General features: G+C 36.6%; 1 protein-coding gene across 1 annotated transcript in view; it reads right to left on the reverse strand.

The window, feature by feature from the left end:
• Positions 1–5: 5 nt before the first annotated feature.
• Positions 6–22207, reverse strand: part of SACS (sacsin molecular chaperone) — a 57856-nt gene continuing 35654 nt past the window's right edge. Inside the window, exons 9-10 of the mRNA XM_066175870.1 lie at positions 19198–19289; positions 6–15325 (exon numbers count right to left, since the gene is read on the reverse strand). Of these exons, the coding sequence (XP_066031967.1) occupies positions 3765–15325; positions 19198–19289 (11653 nt within the window). The 3' untranslated portion in view covers positions 6–3764. The remainder of the gene's footprint in view (positions 15326–19197; positions 19290–22207) is intronic.

Here is a 22207-nt window from a genome sequence, read left to right on the forward strand (position 1 = left end):
CTTCTGCTTTTGTATTTAATGAAACACAAATCAATGTTTTCATTTTTAAAGCAAAATTACTTTTCCAAGACTAAGAATGTGAAATGTATTTTGGGCAAAAATATGAACAAAAGTCTTGGTCCCAACTAAAAATGTACTTTGCAGAATTTAGAAAATGCTTTACAACTAGGTTTCATTGGACATCTAGAATTCGTTTGTCTTAATCAGTAGTAGGTGAAAGTAAACAAAGAAATTATGGCAGTGCTACTGAATTAATCATCCAGAAAAGAAACCAAAGAAAAGATAAAGAGTTTTGATTAAAAATTCATTGATAAATCCCTACATGTGACCAAAAAATGTATGTCTTCTTCAAATGAAAACATTTACTTTGGCTGCCAAGTTTAGTTATTTTTGAACTATTATTTCTGCCTTTGTTCCCCAAGACCAATCCAGCCTTTCTCAAAGAGTTTAGATCCAGTAACAGAAAATCTCAAAGGTGGTACTACCTTCCTCTACTTTAATTGGAGAAAGAAATTACAATGGATTTAATTACAGCCTTGTTTAAAGCAACTGAAGTATACCAGCACCAAGTGAATACAATCCTTATAGTAAATTTTAAACCCTATTTCACAAATCATTACAGTAACTTTAGTGATAATTCAAGTACAAATATCGCAAAACTGCATTTTTTACACAATAGACAATTTATTTTTCTTCTGGTAGTCAGCTAAACAATATATTTCCTTTAAAAAAAAAAGGTATTTTTCTTGTCACTAATTGCTGAGGCAAGTGTCCCGTGCTTTTTAGAATAGCTGTGTATGCCGTTGTTTGAGAGGAAAGCTTTTAAAACACAAGATAGTAACAAGCCAATCAAGGCTTATTCCAACTGCAGTTCCTTAGATTTAAGCTGCCCAATGTATAGTTAAATCAGCTTCCTACACCGATTTTTCATTAAATTCCTCAACTGTAATTTTTGGAGACAAGAACTGAAGCTGCTTTTCCTAGATAAACTGCTGGTACCTGTGGAAGGTAGGAGACAGACCTGATTGGAAAGATATTTTCTCCAATGAGAAGTCGTTTAATGTGCAGAATTACTTGTTAAATATATTTTTGTGGAACCTATGTGCCATCATTTACTTCTACAGACCCTTACCACAGAATCATCACATCCAGCTGTTCTAAGCTTCCATACCTGACTTAGAGACATATTGCCAAGTCTCCCAGCTGAGGCAAAAGGAAGAATCAGTTAAACATTTTCTTTGTTTCTATTTTTAATAAGGAATTAAATGGCACTTACAGAATCATGTTCTGTCAGAATATGGTTTCCTGGTCTCACAAAGCCTCTTTATTTAGGCTAGCTGTTACAGCAAGTTAAGCAGGTAAGAAACTGAGAGACTTCCAACTGAGACACCACTCCTGCCTGTCTCTCTGCAGCCAAATGTAAATTTTATTGTTAGTTTCAGTTCAGGAATAACAGAATTAATTAGTTTTTCTGTGTTGGTCAAGTTTTCCTTCTCAGCTTGATTCAACGTTTAAAACTGCTTCAGGCCATTAGCTTCCTAAGAACTGGGATAGTTTTCTTTCTCAGTATCAGTGCTCAACAGTATATACAAAAAAAGCAAAATAAAAATTATTAGTGGTTCTGCACAGCCATTTTAACAGTCCATAATAATAATACTGGTAAGGCAACATAAGCTGCTTATAAAACACAGTTATACACTTACAAGATTTTCTAAGGATTTTCTAACAGGAAAGCATTCATGGTGCTCCTGTTACACTTTTGCATGCTGCCATGAGAACCTTATGTTTTAGCTCCATTTAAAATGAAAAGCATGAGAACTCTTTCAAGTATTTTGCTTACCCTGAATACTACTTATCTGACTTAATGCACGAAGCAAGAACCACAAAGGAATCTTTTTTTAAAACACAGGGAATTAACTAAACTGATTTATTTCATGGCACACTAGGATTTGTGTTTTACTTACATGCTATTTATTGCAAAAAAATCAGCAAAATGTACAATTACTTTGAGAAAACTGCAAACATTTGTCATTGCAAAAGAAAAAAAAAGTTTCCTTTTCAACAGTATTTTAATATTTGTACAATTATTTAGAATTAATTAAAAAAGACTGTGCATTTACCTATATAAAAGCTTCAAATAATAGATAGTTAGCTTACATTATAAAACCAAAACACATCGGACTGAGATATATGTTTGCATTTTTCTTTATTAAATTTATGGCACTTAATTTAATAGCAGAAATAATAATAATAGGGCTCCACAATCAGAAGCAGTATCGTTTTCCAAATGTCACATTTCTTCGAGAACAAGGCCTTTATATTTTACTTAAAAATGAGGCAGACCTCACTGTGATTTTTTTCTTTTTTGTGTTACAACACTATGGCCACTGCATCAGTCCTGCAAGCTTGCTGTTTATTTTCCTTTGTATTCTGTAAGTTAAATTTCAGTTTCACTGTGCTGTCAAGTAGACAAGTGTAACAGCATGCCACTGGAAAATGTTTGACATTTATGTTTAATGTGGCTGATCCAGCAAAGAAAAATCCTTCCCTTTAGCATTAGCCTTCCATTTTTTATTTTTTTATTTTTTTTTACAAAAAGCTGATGTTGAACATACTGCATGACATTACCAAAAGTATTACAAACTATAAAAGAAAGAGTGTGAACTAATAATCAGATTTCTCGAGGGCTGTAGTGAATAACAAAATAAAACCAGCATTACATTGCAGCACCTTTAAACATGTAACAAAAACCAGTGCTCTGTGTACACCAAAAATGAGTTACTGAATTGTACTGTTACCAGTGTTTGTGGAAAAATATATATATATATATGTACACACACAAAGGCACACACGCAGGGAGAGAAAAAGGAACTCAAGCATTTAGGCATCTGAAAACTGGGTTTTGGTGTTCCAAAAAAATCATAAAACACCATATAATAACGTTCACAGATTTTATATCATCCACATGCTATTTCATTAAACAAAAGATGACAGGCTTTAAAAAAAAAAGTAAATTAAATACTTCATTATTTTATAATAAAGTAAATGCAATCAATGCATGACATGATGTGGCATGTTGAATCAAGTATCATTATTCAGCATTAAAATAACTGTACCAGTTTACAGGTACTAACCTATCCTTTAAATGTTTACAGTGTGATGCTGCAGCAAATTTATAATCAGATCCAGCTGATAAGAGTATTACTACAAGTGACATGAATGTCCACAGAACACAAAAGAATACAGATATGCTTTGGAGCAATACTTCCAAAGTTATTTTAACTTCCACCCCATCTCCCATGTCATTGTATGTCCAGTCTGAAGATTAGTACATTGAAAACTGACATTACCCTTTCAGAAACATTACATAAAATGAAATAAATCTAGTAAGACTTTATAATTACAGGCTTCATCTAACAGAAAGCTAAGCTTTGGTTATATAAAGTGCAGTTCAATAATATGCCAATTAATCACAATGTTGTGCATACATCTAATTTTTGCAGCTCAATTTCCTTGCAAATTCTAAAAAATATTCAGGTTTTACAGTTTGCTTAACAGCAGGCTCAGTTAAGAAAAAAATCCCATTTAAGTAAATTTCAGTTCTAAGTACCTTGGTACCATCCACCTTTGTGCACTACACTTCTAAACTGCTTGGCACCATTTAACCCCTTGGACATTCCATAATCTGCACAATTACATTTGTATCCCACCGCGTGAAACAGCTAAACTCTTGACAAAACAGTCCCCTAACCTCTTCAAATCATTTATACTTTTTGTTGTATGAAGTTTTCAAGTTTTATGATAATACAAGCAGTACATTCCATCACTCTCATAGCAACTTCTGAAGTAAACCTATCATTGGGAATCTGTGGAAAAGGAAGTAAGTCAGGATACCTAGTTTTTAAGCTATCTACTCCATAAGCCTCCAATGTCTGAACATCATTTGAAAGTCCTTCAAGTTGCTGACTGTACTCCTCTATTTTTTGTGCAAGGGCTGCTGGTTTTACGTCTTTGTCTGACTTGCCCTTCACAGCGTAGTCAGCTGCAATCAAGGCCAGTTTAGTAGAAAGGTAGCACTTAAAGCACACCCATTCATTGGCATTTTTGTGAAGGTCATTTCGTGCAGCTGAAAAGTTGGCTCGGGCCTGCCTAAGCCATCGACGTGCCTCCACAGGATTGCCAACGGACCTGAATGTAGGCGGGACGAAAAAGCGTTGGGAGTAAGATGGCCCTGTGGAGGAGGGACACTTTTCTTTACACTGTTGCCTTTCAGATTTGTGGCTTGTTGCTTCCTGATTCCATGAATTGTAAAATCTCTGAAATGAAAATTTATCTGACTGAAATCGAGAAGCAGAAGATGAAAAGGGTCTCCTTGAGGCTCTGTCCATATTTTGATCCATAAAGGCCTGTTTTTCCATCCTGTTAATCTCATTCTGTAAATGTTTGAAAACCTCATTAGCTATATCAAGATTCTCTGCATTTTTATCTGGATGCCATTTAAGATACAGCCTCCTAATAATCTTTTTTCTTTCAGATTCTGGAAGCTTCCAAGCCTGTTCAATCACAGATGTCACTTCTCTTAGTATTTCTGGCAACGAGTTTGACTTTATCTTTTTTGGAGAGTGGTGTTTTGAGGACATTGTTTTGTGGCTCTCTCTACCAGTGAAGATAGGTGGAATTGCCCTTGGTCCATGTGCTGGAAATTCTGTAGGACTGGTTGGGGTAGAAGGTGTGCTATCCCTGCCATGAGAGCTTTCCTCTGGTCTGGAAAACTTGTACAAGTCAAGGGAGCTCACTATTTTATATTCACTATATCCAATATCAATCTGGTAAATCTTCCCTAGAAAACTGGGGCTTTCATCATCTTCTCTTTCTACTTCTTGCACGATAATTGCATAGGTGTAAGTAGGCTGATATGATCCATATATATCACCACCTTCAGAATCAACAAGGTAACCAACATATTCACCAGGATAAAAGACATTCATTGGATCCATCAGAAGTGTATAATGAATTTCAGCCGGTATAGGAGTGCCAGGTGTTGGTAGTTCAAGTTTTGATGGTTCAGAAGAGTCATACTTCACTCCTAAGCTGTCAAGCTTCTCACTGATCCGATAAATATCGTTACAACCCAGCATGGCAATTAAATATGAGGTATCAGAAATCAGGTTGTCAGTTGCGGATTTTAAGGTCATGGCTAATGCTAAGAGGAAATTTATGTCCTTGCTGTCAGAATGCTGTATGTAAAGCAATATTACTGCATTTCCATATCTCTTCAAGAAAGCAAATGTTTCACTTCTGCTGTGGGGAATAGGAGCAAACCCTTTAACTCTTAATGTTGTTTGCAATTTCTCAAAACAGGAAACTTTCAAACCTTCTCGCAAAGCTTTGCAAAGTCTTATTGCTTTTTCTTCATTAGCCAGAAAAGCATTGTCATTTTCATGCTTCATAATCCTGATAAGTCCTGTGATGAATTGCTCTGAAGACAACAGTAACTGTAACCTTCCCTGCAAAGAACATAACGCTCCAAACTGACAGATTTTGGGAGACTCTTCATCTAACTGTTCTTCAAGTATACTGCTAAGTAAGCGAGGCCTCAGTTTCTGAGGGAACAACATTATCAATTTAGTGTGAAAGCCATGGTCTTTGCCTAAGTAACACTGGCTAAGATCAACAAGCATCTGCACACCAATGTTACCTTGGATTCTGCTTTTGTAGTGGGGTGCATCATCAAAAACTAAGATACTAGACTTTACCAACCTACCATCTTGACTGGGAAGGTAAAGGGCAAAATCTCTCATATTCTCAAGGTCATTCCTAACCTTTACAGAATCATTCTGAAGACTTTTGAACAGGCCTGAAACTACTCTTTTAACTGTACGCATTTCATTAGGATCCAATTGCTTTCCTTCCGAGCTCTTATATATGCGACCTAGAACTTCAACATACTGCTTTGTTGAAATAATGTCTTCAGTACCCAAATGTTTAAATAACTGATGGAAAGTACCAAGTTCCAAAGGAAGTTTGTAAAGGTAAGGTTTAAAATCAGATTCATACTCAAGGTTTATTACCACCTCCTCAGGCTTAAGGAGCTTCCAACCTTCTTCCACCATTACAAAAGAAACTCCTCGAAGCTGAAAGCGGAATTCCCTCTTCTCTGTACTAAGAAATTCATAAATGCTTCTTAGGACCTTGGCCCTAGTTTTCACCATGTCCTCATCCAAAGTTGTTATATTGCATATGTTCCTGCAGTTATTGATAACTTTGTCCAGAGGAGGGTCCAAATTAACATTCAGCATGGTTAAAACTTGCTCAAGCTGTTCTTGTGCACCAAGACTACTCCCCTCTTGCTCTTTGATGCTTAAAGGGGTTGCTTTCTCAGGAAGAATAGGACATGACGTCCACAGCAACTGCAACACATCAGTCTGCTTGAATTTAGGGTTCACCTGTGCCCCATTGAATCGTATAAGAGGAAGAGTTCCATTAACTTCTTGATACTGAGGATGAAATCTCACAAATTCTGCTGGAGCTCGTTCAGGGCACAGAAAAGGAATTAAAGACAATTCTTTCAGAAAATTTCCTGAAAAAAGGTCAGTTCTTTCCTGAAATATATGATGGAGGAGAACATCGACAGTATTCTGTAGTGTTTCTTTAGACCAGTTTTCGGTATTTGCTCGCATGCTGATTTCCTTGGCAAACTGCAGTAACTGCTGCTGTGAAATGATGAATTTCAATCCAATATGTCGCAGAAAAGTTACCCATGATGGAAGGAACGCGGCTTGATTTTTTGGTTTTGTAAGTTGCTCTAGCTTCTTAAAAAAATCTTGGGGTATAAAGAACTTTTCAGGCAGCATAACTTCAAAGACTTTTACAGTTCTGTCATAGAAGTACTTTGCAGGTTTTAACCTATTGCTTGCATCATGAATGATCAAAATGCTTTCAAGCTTTTCAAACAGCTGTTCTTTCATTTCTAAGGTTTCTTCAATGCTAGTTAGCCTATTCTTTAAGTAGATCAAATGTTCTAATTTTGCATCATAAGACAGAGTTTCAATTTTTGGCAAAAGATGTTTCAAGTACACTTCAAGATCATCCACAGAGACACAGCCAAGCATAGTATACAAATCTTTCAAATGAACCTTCTCCTCAAGAAAAGCCGATGAAGTCGACTGTGTCCATCTGTCTACTTCCACTGATGGGATGCTTTTTGTGAGGACATAACATGTCCCATATTTTGCAATGCTGATGTATCGGCCACTGATTGATTTGTAACATGGAAGAGACTTTAAAATTTTAATGTCATCCTGAGATGTCAAATGACATAAGTTGCAATTGAAGTACATTAGGAGAGCCTCAAAGTCACTTTCTGCTAACTTTTCAGTCTTAAAAGTTGATGTCTGTACCATATATTGTATGGCTTTCAGAATGCTGGAAGGGTTATCTATGTTTGCTGTACGTTCTGACAACATAGGCACTAAAGCACTGTCTTTGGAGCAGATTTTGCTCAATGCCAGTTGAATACAGCCTGTTTTCATTAAAGCATGGAAGACTTTATCACTCTGAGCATTTGGAAAGACAGCTATATGCATGATGCTGAGTGGCAGCAAAACATCACACTCTGGCACAACCAGATGATTGGCTGAGACAGTAAACTTTACACCTGGGAGTAAAGTCCAGTCCTTCAAAGTTTCAATAACACCATCAAATTTTGCTTGTGTATCTTCTTGCTCTTCCTTAATATTTAGAGACTCACTGATAAAATGCCATGCACTTTTAAGCCAAGATTCACTTGCAAAGTTTTCCTTCCATTTCACACAATTCCTAGTTTTATATTCTCTAGGCAGCACAGATGATAACAATTCAGAAAAACTTTTGATATCAAAGACTTTAGCTACTTCACTGCTGAGCAGAATATTGTTGTATCTCAAATACAATGTGTTCATAAAGAGATCCTTGCGAGATGGAATCAGTTCATGGTATGTTGTCAAGAACTTTGGTCGCTTTGAATCAAAAACTTGCAAAACATTGTCAAGAGTAATGAGGAGTGGCAAACCCTCAATTTGGATTTCATTTTCTTCTGCATCTTTGAAACAGTAGTCAACCAGGAGTTTGAGGCTATGGAACAGTTTCAAATTTGTCTGCTGAAGACGACAGGGTAACTTTCCAATGTGGCAATTAGAGTCTGGAAAAGAAAATGTCATCAAAAACAATCGGACATCCGCAGGTGTCACATAGGTAACAGGAATATCTGCATCAACCAAACAGTGGTAGAGATTTGCAGTCTCATCACAGTTATATACCAAATTAAAGCCAATTTCTAAGAGTAAATGCTTTAGTCTGTAAACATTTTCAGCCACTGTCTTCCGTGTCGTGATATTGTATTCTGTATTTTTGAGATGCTGCAATTCATCTTGTAGCAAATTGTCAAAGAATGGTCTGCCTTTGTTCACAGTAGACATGTTAACCCATGTGATGATAACAGCAGAATGCAAATCAGAACCATCAACATTTGGAGCTCTCATAACAGGTAAAAGACGCTTCAAATCTTCATAAATGCAACTGTAAACTGCTTTCACTAAGCAATACCAGTCTGGTTGAATATCAAGTCTATTAACTGGGAAAAAGGATAAAAACTTTTTCAAAGTGTCTTTCACAGCATGAATAGGTGTGTTTTGCAGCACTGATACTGCAGGGTCAGTGCCTGGAAAATACCTCTTCTTCAGCTGAATCAGCAGCTCAACATAGGCTGGTGCTATCAGTGCTGTCATTAGACTGGTATTCCAGTCACTTCTTACTCCAACACCATTATCATCACGCCACAGATTTCGTCTTGCAGAGTCCAGAGCAAAGTGTCCATTCACATGGAAAGGTAATCCAGTTTCTAATGATAAGGGTAAGAAACAGAATGCTCTGTGTGGTTTTTTGTAATTATGAGTAATGCAAGCTGCTACTCCACCACGAGGAAAAAGAGTAATATCCTCATTCTTGTGGGCTGAAACCACACTTTTGGATACCTTTTCCATGGCAGAAAAGCCTGACCTGTTACAAATTAACCAAGTGGTGAGATTTCCTTCAGAGTCTTCAGTATCCATTGTGTACGTAATCTGCTGAACAGGTATTTCACTTAGCTGCTTCTTTTTAGTTACGCTGTCGATCACAGATGCATGGAATTGCTTTCTTTTCAGTCTGTCTCCATCAGTGATTTTGCCTTGTACAGAATACAGGACATTCAGTGCTCCTGTTGTTTTTTCTATCTCACAAATAGAAATTTTTTCCATATGGTTCAAAAACATTAGAAGTTCTGCTCCATCTGTACGCAGCTTATCCAAAAGGTTTTGGACCATTCTATCTGAACACGGAACTGACGAAATTTCTGATACTTTTGCCATTTCTCCATTTCGAAGAGGAAACCTAAACATTGTACAATTGTCCAGTTTAAAGTGATTTCCTAAGTAGAGATCCAGTACATCTGAGAACTGTGTTCTGAAATCTGCATCTAAATCTCTAAACATGCGGCCAGGACTTGTTGATGTTGAACCGGGTGCATATCTTGCATGAGGATCAAAAATGCAAAGTATATCATTGCCAGACAGGAAAGAAGGACAATCAGTAATGTGATAAACAGAATTGAAGCCTATACCATATTGTCCAGTTTTACAGGGATTTCCTACTTTTGTACCTTTTCCAAGGTTCTGGATTCCCCGAATATCATCTTCTGTAAAAGGCTGATTGTTGTAAACACACAGTGCTGGTCCTTGAAGTGGTGCCCACTTCTCATCAAATATTCTATCGGCTGGATGCTGTCTAGGATCAAACACAAAACAGATCTCTGTAGCTTTTGCATCATCTGCATTCTGAAGGAGCTCTTTCAGCATTTCTTTTTCTGAAGGGTAAGCATTCAGAATGCTTTTAATTCTACTAGTCAATTTTTCTTTCTGGCCAAATTCTGTTCCAAGGGTAGTAAAACAGATATTTGATGCATATCTTTCTAAAGCTTTATGGCGTTTTGGTATTGCTCCAAGCTTCACTGCAACTTCTCTTGGAATATCGCCATGACAATATTTAACAGTTGTGTCTTTAACTTTAATCCACGGACAGTCATTGTAACACAAAGATTTTGCAGGCAGAAGTGCAAGACGAGTATCTGGCAACAAAATCTCACCATACTTTTTCTCACAAAATTCCTGCTTCTTCTCTCTAATGAGGCCCCATATTCCTTCGCTAATTATTCTCCTGCAGAGCTGAAAGTTGTCTTCTGTTAGTTGTTTGGTCCCCCTCTCCTGATTTATTAATTCCAGAACTACAGCAAAGTCTTCAACGGTGAAAGCCTGTCTTACACCCACACTTTCAAACAGCTCACGGAAACTATTTTTGTATTTGTTAGGCAACTGATAGAGATAGGGTGCTGCTTCAAAATTCAAATGAAAAGACACTTTTGATGGATCAGCGTACACATTCTCAACCAAAATAAAACTACTGTTTGTTAGCTTTTCAATTATTATGGCTTTTGTTGATTCACTCTCCAACATCACTTCATGCAGATATTTGTAACAAGCATTAGTGATATTTTCTTGATACAATGTGATTCCATCAAATGACTTTGCAACTTCTTCTAACTGATTTATCACTAAATTAACATCTGGCTTCTTAAGTAAACCCAAAAATTCTTTGACAGCTAATGACAAAGTACCACAACCTTTAAAAGAGGGGGAATTTTCATTAAGAATTGGTTGTATGAGGCAAACTATATCTTGATGATCAGCAGTGAAAAGATCATTTGCTGAAAACATTGCTTCAGGCTGAAAATCACTGCCTTTCCAGTGCAGTGAGAAGCCTGCTGGTTTGCTGAGGAAAGGAAGGAAAGGAATGTTTTGACATTTTGCAGCAAATTCTTTAGCTCTAGGATCTCTAGATTTTAATTTTTCATCAATAAGACTCAATATAATGCTGCTCCTGAGACAAGCTGCAGCATGATCAATCTTGTTAATTTCAGCTACTGACTCTGCACGTTCTATCAGATCTTCCCATAAAATATCATCTTTAGCCATTCCCAACTGCACAAGTTTGACCAAAATAACAGGGTTAAGATAATCCTGAGTGGTACCATAAGGAAATCTTCCATCCTCAGCATCATACAACTTTGCAACTCTTCCTTCAGGATGGATCAGTCTTGATGGTGTAACTAGTGAATGTCCATCCAATGAACAGGGAATACATGGAGTAGCACGAAGAATTCCTGAGAACTCCTCAACTTTTTCATTGAGAACATAACGCATCAAAGGATCACGTAGCTCTGCATCAATCTCCTGAACATTAGGGAAAAATACCTCAGAAAAGAACTGTTTCTCAGAGAAAGTGTTCTCCAATAATATGTATTTGCATCCCGCTTCTTCAAATCCTGTCTTTACCCAGGATGGAAGATCTACAGCACACAGATTTTTGGAACCCGTTTTTTTAAGGTACTTCATAAAGATCTTGAAGGCTGACGGCCCAACATCTGGCCGTTTCAGTATGGAGTCATCTAAAAACCTTACATTCTTCATGGAAACCCAAGACGAACCATCAGAAAACACTTTGATCCCTTCTTTGCTTTTCATATGAGCTATGTCCTCATAAAACCCTTGACAAATAACAGAAAAATCATCGTGAACTGAATCAGGATCTGGCCACACTGCACAGTAACTGTAGTCAACTAGCTCACCATTGATTGCCATGTCACGTAAAACACAAAGAGCTTCTATGTAGGCTTTTACAATAACGTGCCTCATGAAAACTGTATTCCATCTTCCTTTTGTGTCTGTTTTCCATATCTCTTTCCGATTTGAAGTAACTGCAAAGCAGCCATTTATGTGGAGAGGTAAGCCTGTTTTTATTCGCAGAGGTAAATAGCAGAATACTTCGCCTATGTTGTTGCAATTAGGTTTCACAATCCATTTCTGATCCTGGGTTTCAGACAGCAACACTCCTACGCCACCACAGGGAACTAGGCCTAGTCTTCGTCCACTTTCATGCAAAGAAAATTTCAAAGCATCTCCAACATCCATGCAAGAACATATAAGCCACGTTGTTGAATCTACTGTTTTCTGTGGCAATTCATCACCTGATCTTTTTGCCTGTCCTGATTTAGCCATTTCAAAGAAAGCAGCTGGATCATCTTCAGTACCTCTGAAAAGTGGAGACTGTAAATCAGCAATCCGCCTAAACACATGGTGAAATTCTTCTACTACTATCTGTAGGATGCATGATGACTTTGGTGTTTCAGTGGGAAGCTTTTTAGTATTGCTGCTGCACACCTTCATGAGTTTAGCTGCCTCCTTTAAAACACTTACATTTGGTGCAGTCAAGGCTTTGGAAGAACACAGATTTTTTCTGATAGTGACAACATCTTGTGCCACGCCAGGATCATCTGCTTCAATTTTCAAGTATTTCAAAACCATTGAATTTACACTCTGAGCAAATATTATCAGTCTATGACCGCAAATGCTAAATTCATCCACTAGAGTGTAAATGTCTGCTGTATTGTAAGATGTACTGCTCACTTCACTCACTTTAGCTTCTTGCTGAGTCCTAAAGGACAGCCTGAAAAGTGTTCCTTTGTAGCTATAGGGAGATTCTACTGTCAGTGGTAGCTGGCAACCAAAAACTCCTATAAATGGCTTAAACTGATTTGGAAATTTTCTCAGTCTCTTCTGTTGCTTACTCCAGTTGATTTTGATGCCAGGGTTAGATTTATCTCTGATATGCTTACTTATATGGTTGACATTTGGATCAAACATAATCATGAACTCCCGGCTCAAAATAATAGGAACATCAGTGATATGATAAACAGAATTGAATCCCAGTCCAAATTTTCCTACTTTGTCAACTTCACTCCTTTTTAGAGACTCTCCTAATCGAGTTATATTTAGGAAATCGGAGTCAGAAAACTCAGAATTATTGAATGACCACAAAGCTGGACCATGACATGCTGCCATTCCTGGATCCAGAAGGTTCTCTCTTATATCCATATTTCTTCTCATGTCAATCAGGAAATTACATTCCGTTGCATTAGCATCATCAGCATTTTGAAGAAGCTCCTTAAAGATATCTGAAATGGAAGGGTATTCTTCCAGTATGTTTTTAATCCTCACAGTCAGAGGCTCTCTTTGCCCAGATTGCTCAAATCCCATATTTTCTGGATTAATCAGTCTTGTGCTAAGGCATGGGACATTTAACCACTCAGCAGTTTTCATTGGTATGTCTTCATGCACCAAAATTATGGGTTCAACAGAATCCTCAAGCAAATCATTTAAGTCATCAACTTTGATGTCACAGTAACAGCACTCATGAATTGGCTTCATTGCAAGTTTATAAGGAAGTTTGCCACTGTACAGAGGCATGGGCGTGTGCAGACTTGCAGGGATCTGATTGCTGTACAGCCACCTTATGATGCTCAACATAATGTGGAGGCTTTGCTTACTCTCTTGTTCCGAGAGAGAGTGCTCACTCTTCAGATATATTTTCTGAATGACCATAGAAACATGGTCTGGTGTCAACTCCTCAATTGAACCACAACATTTAAACAACTGGTGGAACTTTGCCATAGTTTTTGGAACATAATGTAGATAAGGTTGGAGATCAAGATCAGGAACTGATTTTATAACTGCTTGTGTGAGGGAACAAAATGTTTTACCTGTCCAAACCCAGGGAAATTTCAGGGCTTTAAAAGCTTCTTTGCCTTCTTCTAGATGATCATGCATAAACCCATAAATCTCAAGCAAGATATGCTGAAATTGATAATAGTCCTCATCACTGAAGGTTTTAGAACTATGCCAATCAACTACCACCTTGAAATGTTTCAAGACTGCTTTTATGCTGGGTTTGGTGGAGATGCCAAGTGCTTTTTCTATATCCAACAATACATTTTCCACAAGAGGAACTGAGGAACCAACTAAAATTGCATGTGATATATCACACATTTCTGGTGGTGAACACAGATTACAATGATCTCCTTTCCACACTAAGGACCCTGGATAATTTGGAGGCCTTTCCTTACTTGCAGGAATCCATTTTATCTTTTTCATTGCAGCTTTTGTTTCAGGTGATTGAAGCAGCATATGGTTTTTGTTCAAAATCATCAAGAGAGTTCTAGCTTTTCTTAACAGCAAATCATGATTGGTGTTAGAGTCAGCATGCAAACTTTCAATTTTTTTTGCCACTCTCAAGATATCATTTTCCTCAAGATTGGCTTCATTTTTTAAGCCTATTTGTCTCAGAGAATGAAGAATATCTGAGGATGTAAAAATAACAGGGGGGAAGCAACTTTCCTCCTCAGCATAAAACAAATGTTGCAGAAGTTCTACCTCAGGATCAAACAGTTCATTTGCTGACATTATCTGTTCCGGTGAGATCTGAATAAACTTTAGTGGTGTCAGCCAATCTATCACATCTGTATTCTCATTTTTCAGAAAAGTCAGATTTTCAAGAACCCATTGCATTATCTGTGCTGTTTCACCATATGAATAAAAATCACTTCTTATGTCATCTATAACAAACTTCAAGCAGTCTGTGCTCTTTAGCTGTTCTATTTTCAGCAAATTAGCTAAGCGAATAGTTGCTTCATCACTGCTGTCAATTATTGGAACAGAAAACCTTAGACCAGGAGGAATTTTGGCAGTGTGGTGTAATACCTTACTACCTTTTAGCCCAGTAAAAACAGGGACATTTTCATCAGATGATTTTTCAATTTTTTTAAATATTAGCAATTCCTGAATAATTCTCTTCTCTTTTTCATTTGCATCTGTTAAACTAGCTAAGAATGCCCTAAAAGCATCTTTATGTGTTGGCGGGAATGACGCAACCTGATTGCATAGTTTCTGTAAGGACATTTTTTCCATTATTTGTAAAACAGCACTTGGCAATGGTGGATGCACATATTTTTTTATAAGTGGATGTTGGATAGAAATATCCAGCTTCTTAAGTACAACTCCACCAATTTTCTGAATAATATCAGCTAAATATTCTGGGAGCTGAGTCTCAGATTCATCTTCCAGAATGATGGGTGACGGATTCCGAAATCTAACCAGTTCCAGTGATGTTTGATTTTCCTCCAGCAATGTCTTGGGGATAAGCGGCATTTCATCAAACACACTCAAGTCATCAGAAAAATGTATGTATAGATTCTTCCAGACCATCTTCAGCCAGGAAACTGACGGGTGCTTTTTTTCTTCCAAGCCTGGATACCACTGTACAACCACGTCTCTCCCAGGCCACACGCTATTCATAACTTCTTTAATGAGCCGGGCAAACCTTTCTGGGTTCAAGAGCTGCAGCTGAGTGCACGGTCTCCCTGAAATTACAGCAAAAAGAAAAAGCTGTGAAAAATTACAGAGCAGAGTTACTTAGCAAATGGCTTCAGGGGGCAAAGAAAAAGGAAAACAAGGAAAAAATGTCTAATCCATGCCCTGTCTTTTTGTGGGAAAAAAAAAGTTTAACAGGACTGCAGACACCAGCTTCCTTTGCTTTCAGGAGTTAATTAAAAGCAAATACATTCCATATTAGTATGAAAATATGAACAAAGTGAAAATCATCAGTATGTTATTTCATTTGTTAGTTTAACACAAATGTTTTCAGGCATACATAGCAACTAGAGATTTAGAATTGAACGACAAACATTTTTCTTGTTTAGTTGATTCTTTACCCTACCTATTTGCCTAGTGATAACTAAAAATCTAATCCTTTATTTGTCTATAATTTCAAATAGATTTGAAAGATTATTAGATATAGCAAAGTGGTTCAGGTGCAGCTGATCTTACAACTAAAACTGACAAACTAGACTCAGGCAGGGAGTGCTGAAACTAAGTCTATATGTTTTTATTCTTATTATTCAAGTTCTCACTAAAAGAAATAAATATGTCTTTACACTCATATCTTAATTATCATTAGGAAAGTTTATATATAAAAACTGCAGGACTTCTGGGCATAAAATAGCACAGAAGAAAAAAAATACCACTACCTCCCAACACATCAGAAATAATTACAGAAGTAAAAGCAAGACATCTATTTGAATTTCAAATCTTTCATCACACATCTAGACAACATTGCCAATTCCTTGAAGGCAACAGTCCAAATTTAGATTAAGGGCAGTTATAGACATCCTTCAGAAAAAAATCTTTTTTCTTTCACTTCATGCCTACAGAGCTACGGATTGTGATAGCTCTATTGAACGGAAAACAGGTGAACATATCAGCCTTGTAAAAGTGAAGAAAACTTGCAGAAGAGGCCCAAGGAAGATAATAATCTACTTAAAAGCAAAATTTAATATTCCATTTGTTTTATTTGAGAACAGAAGTTTAAAATACTGTTTTTAAAACTATACAGGTAATCTTAAAATACTTGAAACCTTCCTGCATGTAAAATTATTAAACATACAAAAATCAATGAAAATATTGATAATTTCCATGTAACACAATTACAGGGTTTTCTTCATCAACATGCATTTTCCCCTCAGCTGTATTTAGAAATCTTTTCATAATTATGTTAGGTTGCTATCTCTTGGCATCACTGTTTGGCAAGGTTTTTTTACAAGAAAGCTGGGGCAATGAGAAAATCACTAAATCACCAAATTCACACAAATATCAAGCTTCAATCCAAACCAGTACATCTTGACAACCATACCTGAAAATCCCCAGAGAAGCTGTTGGGCTAGAATATAATCAAATCCATTTTTAGAAAACATCCTGTGAGCTACATATTAATACACTAAGCATAGAAACAGTCACTAAGTAGACAAATACAATTCACATTTTAGGAGAGTAAAAGTCAGATCTGTTTATCTTAGAAGAACACAATAAAAATGATTGCAGCCCATCTCAAAGAAATAATATAAAAAGTTTCTATTTCAGCAACCGTATCAGAAATCTGGTATAATTTCTACAGCTATGTAAATAAAATTCTTGACAGATTAAGATTTCTAAACCTGTCAAAACCCCCTCTAATACTTATTATTAATAGTAACATAGAACTTTTATGGCAGTGCAGTTGTAGAATTATGCAGAATCATTGAATGAAGAATAATTTAGGAGGAGGTAGAACGAAAAGTAGAACACCTGAATCTTGTACAAGATTATCTAATAGTATTTAATAATTTCAAGAACATTTAGAAGAATACTCGTCATATTTATTTACAAAAATATGTTCTTCTAATAAATGAGAGGTATACGAGTCCCTAGAAAAATATCATTGAAAGAATCTGCCAGAAGAAGAGAGAAAAAAGCAAGACCTAAATGTGACCTAAAATCTCCCCAGTACTAAAAGGATTAGAAATACTTCATTGCAGTTCTGAGACCTAGCCTGCAAAGGAAGGAATGTCCTAGAACTCAGCAAGGGACTGGTTTAATAACATACAGGGTTTTTTCTGTGTCCATCACTGCTGCATTTTCCATTTAGGATGTATTTAAGCATATTGTTTTGCTCTGTTTTTTAAATTTAAGCCTGCTTTTAGATTGCATTGTGACATTCACTTGGAAGAAATTGTCTAGGAAACACATCTTGAAAATCAGTTCAAGGTTGCATTACACAGAACAGGAATTTTTCAATACCAACACTGCTGTCTTACATAAAATCTTCATTCATCTACTCTCACTGTGGTTGTCTTGATACCTACATATATCCATTCCTTAAAAGGTACTATTAAACAGTAGCCCCTTCTGATTCTATCCTAGGTCACAAGTATTCCCTGTTTGGATACACAATTTAAAGTAGTCATTACTTTACATTCTGTTTAAAAACAGTACTGAGGGAAATTACCAGTAGAGAAAAAAAATTAAACCAAGCATATTCTACTGCATTAGCAGACACAAGATCCATCATCTAATATGCTGACAGGACTTTGAAAATTCTGCTTTTTAAAATAAAGGTCGTCTTGACAATAATTTCAAACTTGCTGTCCTTCAGTCCCAGATTTCATATATTTAATACAATTTATATTAAATATTTACATGTTTTACTCTATGCAAAAAGTTACTCAATTATTTTAATTTTATAGATGCTTTGCCATAGTCTAAAGATTTATCATCTTGCCTATAAGGATTACCTTATTTTTCTTTTGTTTTTGATAATGAAGGAATGATCAAAACATGGAGAAAGGAGGAGCTTTAGAACTCAACAAAAAGAATAATAAAGAGGAAGGACTTAAAGGACTGAAGGGAAAAGAAAGGTCAAAATACAGAAGAAGTAGAGACTAAATGACTGAAGACCATGATAAGGGGTATAAAGACAAGCAAATCAAGACTGTGAGTATTAGTATTCTACACCTAGTTCTAGAATCTTCAATCTAAGAAAGAATTCTAATTAATCAAATAATAATAAAAAAGACAAGAATCTTTTCCTGAAAAGCACATTTTCTAGACATTGAAGAACAGCTTACTTTTAAATAGTATTGGTATATGGTGAGCTAACAAGTGACTTGGTTTGTGAATTGTGTTTAAGTGAAAATATTTCTGAGATTTAGGCTTCAAATTCATCAGTCAAATGGTAAACACAAGGGTGGAAAGGTAAGTGCATACAAATTCTGAGAGGAATAGATACCAGAAAAAAATTAATTGTGAAGAGGTTAAACACAGAAGTATCTTATCTACAGATAAAACTCCTTCACCATGTCTTTTGATCATGATTGGGAGTATTTCAGTAGGGCCACACTGACACAACCATAAACCATGAATTAAGAATCAGGAAACTCATGATGAAATTATTTGATCTACATGCTTGAGGCTGGATACTTCAACTTACTTAATCTGGTTTAAAACAAACGTACTGAAGTGAACCTGCAATTGTGAGTTAAAATATGATCCACAATACTAAAGTCATGATACAGCTATTGCATATGCAAATACTATAAATACAAAACAGAATGAAGACTGTCTTAGGTAGAATAATACTATTTGAATAAAATTCTTCATCCTCAAATACATTTTACTAAATGAGTATCTATTATTTTATCACAAATTTTCATCCCTCTTCCTTTGCCTTTTTGTTAATTTATAGTTTTCATTTGTGTCATTTCCAAATCAAACAAGTCTATCATATCTTAATGGGGTTTTTATAGATGACTGTCTTATTTATGGGAACTCAACTTCAGGAGACATTACTTTAAACTTGGGTTTAGAGCTAGTCTGTTTGAACCATTAGAAGTTCTGTAAGAGAATACAAAAGACACATTACCTCGGCTTTGGGCAGCTTCTTTCAAAGCAGCAAGGACCTCAGGCTTCAGGTCATCAGAGAGTAACCTTCCCTCCAGGCCAGGAAAGAGTGATCTAGCACCCATGAAAAACAAGAAACAGGAAAAAAAAAAAAGGGCCCCCACCCTTTAGCAAAGTCTCATGTATTTATGCTATTGTATAGACATTACCAGCATGGTAATCATCGTGGTAGAACAGTAGCATGCAAAGCAATCATGTGCATATGCAGAGTAGGGCTTTCAGTAGGCATTTTCTGACAAATAAGAAAGTTATACATCTAGAAGCAGAGAGTAGTAAGGAAGTAATTTTCCCAACTACTCTTCTTTTCAAAGCAGGTCTAAACAAGTTTTATTTGATAGAAAAACTGGGATTAAAAAACTATTTTCACTTATTTGTACTCTAACGAAAAAAAAAGTTAAAATAGCACCTTACCATTCTATGTCTCTTAGAATTCTGTTCAAAAAGTTTACATAAAATACAACACATAATTCTAGAAAGTCACACAGGTCTGTGGATTTGAAAAGATCTACAGATTTCAGAAGATCTGCAGTCAATACTTAAAATTACTGTGCCAAGAGTCAGTCTCATCCTCCCTTCTCTTACTTAGGCACTTTAAACTGGCTTTAACCAAGGGCTTTGGTCTTTGTGAAATCAAAAATAAATATCCAGTTTAATTCTGGATCATAATCATGAGTATGTTCATTAGACATAAACCTACGCAGAATCTTGTTCTTCCACAGTTAGAAAGAAAATTTCTAAGAGCTTATTTTATCTTGCTAGCAGGGTCCAAATTTGAATACGAGCTGATCTCCTAAATTGCAAGGGTTTTGAAAGATCTAACATACATAATTTATCATACTTAAAACATTAAAGATACTTGATGCAGGCAAGAATAGAGGCAAAGAAAGCATTACTATTTCAAATTTCTGTTTCACTGCAGCTGGCAAGGAGATTTATGCCTATTATAATATGCTTTTGTATCAGTTTTACAAGACTAATCAAACCAGGTCCATTACCAATGGAACACGAACTGAATAAGAAATACTGTTATCCTTAAGTTTAAAAAAAGTTTCTTATGACTAGTCTGAAGCGGGGCTCTAATTCCTTAGTCTCAACATGGAAATGTTTTCTGTATTAGTATACTGGCTTCACTAACAAAGTGAAAGAACTACAAAAGATAAATCATCTCACAATAGATGCTAGAAAACCTTTTTTTTTTTTTTTTTTTAGAAAAAGAAACTAGAATCATGGGCTCTTAGTAGCTTTAATCCCCTGATAAATAACCTGAATTGTTTAGAGCAAGAAAAGATTATGGGTTTATGATTATGGGTTTAAATTTTTGGAGCTTCTGGAGTGGGTCCAGCAGAGGGCTATGAAGATGATTAAGGCATTAGAGCATCTCTGTTATGAGGAAAGGCTGAAGGGAGCTGGGCCACATCAGCCTCGAGAGGAGATAGAAGAAAGGGGACCTCATCCACGTCTACATGTATCTGAAGGAAAGATGTCAAGAAGGTGGAGCCAGGCTCTTTTTTGTAGTGCCAAGGATTCAGGCAATAGGACAAGAGGCAATGGGCAGAAACTGATGTGCAGGAAGTTTCAGCTGAACATGAGGAAGAACTTCTTTAATGTGCAATGACCTAGTACTAGAATGAATACTGATTGCTCAGAGAGGCCATGGAGCCTCCCTGTGGGCTTGAGATTTTTGGGTCTGAGAGATTTTAGCCTGCTAGCAGCTGCTAACTTTTCCCCAAGGAAAAACTTCTCAAGACTTCTTCTCAAAACAATCTTAGCAAACAACTATCCTTTCTCAAAACAATCTTTCTCCAGGTGGTGTTTAGCTGTTTCTCTAGTTTACCAATGAGATTAGAGAGGTGTCGTTCCTATTCACCAATCACGTTAAGTCTGTATCGGAACACCTTACAAAAGGTACTAAGAATTAGACAAAAAGTTTTTTCTATGCTCTTTGCCTTCTGAAATATTTGGAGTCTCTCATCTTTCTTTTGTGTCCTACAACACCACCTCCCTCGCTAGAACCATCTCCCTCAAGAACCATCCATCTGGGCACAATCCTGTGCCATGTGCTCTGGGATGGCCCTGCTTGAGCAGGGAGGTTGTACCAGATACCCCACGGTGGTCCCTTCCAACCTGACCTATTCTGTGATTCTGTTTGGAATATAGCAGAAAAAGAACAGCAGCAGCCTTGAAAATAAGCACATTGTTTTCAAGAAACATGGGAAGAAAAGCTATTTGCATTCAACTGCTTTTCTTTACGATTGTCTGTCTACATGTGTATTCAAAACAATTTACATAAGGACCTCACTTGAAGCACTTTTTACCTTAATAGTACCTATATGGGCACACTCCAAAACACCTCTACTTCCCTTTTAAACAGTCCATAGAGCAGTAAAGTAACAAAACATATGCCAAGTGTCACATTCTCTCAAGTTGAGGGTCTGGAAATTAGTGGAACTCTGAGGCAAAGGAGAAGGAGGGCTCATTGTAATCATGCATAGAGGTAGCACTTTGTAAGGGGAAACCAGTAAGACATCTGGTGTGTCTGAGTTACTTCAAGCCTTATGTCTTTAGAAACTGTGTGCAGAATGCTCCTTTTTTAACAAGTATTTAATACATACATAATCCAGTACAGACATAAAAAGCAGTAGTCATGCTTTCTCCCCAGGGACCCCAAGCTCATTTATTCCAGCTAGCCTGCTCTTTACTATACCCTCCCCAGCGTCTGTGCAAGCTCTTTCGGCTGATTAAATGAGAACCAAATTGGAGCACTGATGCAGCTGGGAAATAAGCAAGGAAAAAAACTAATTGGAGAGGGATTGGAAAAAACAAAGGGAGAGCAGATGTAAAAGACAGCTCATCGTAGTATCTGCTTATTTCCTGAAACCACTTTTTAGTACTACCTCACTGAAATTAAGTGTTCCAATTCCAAGAAGAAAATGAACTGGAAATGTATCCTGAGGTATTCTCCTCAAGCGTAG

Source organism: Chamaea fasciata, unplaced genomic scaffold (genome assembly GCF_029207755.1).
Source record: "Chamaea fasciata isolate MVZ Bird 193981 ecotype frontalis unplaced genomic scaffold, bChaFas1.0.hap1 SCAF_2, whole genome shotgun sequence".
Classification (NCBI taxonomy): Eukaryota; Metazoa; Chordata; class Aves; order Passeriformes; family Sylviidae; genus Chamaea; species Chamaea fasciata.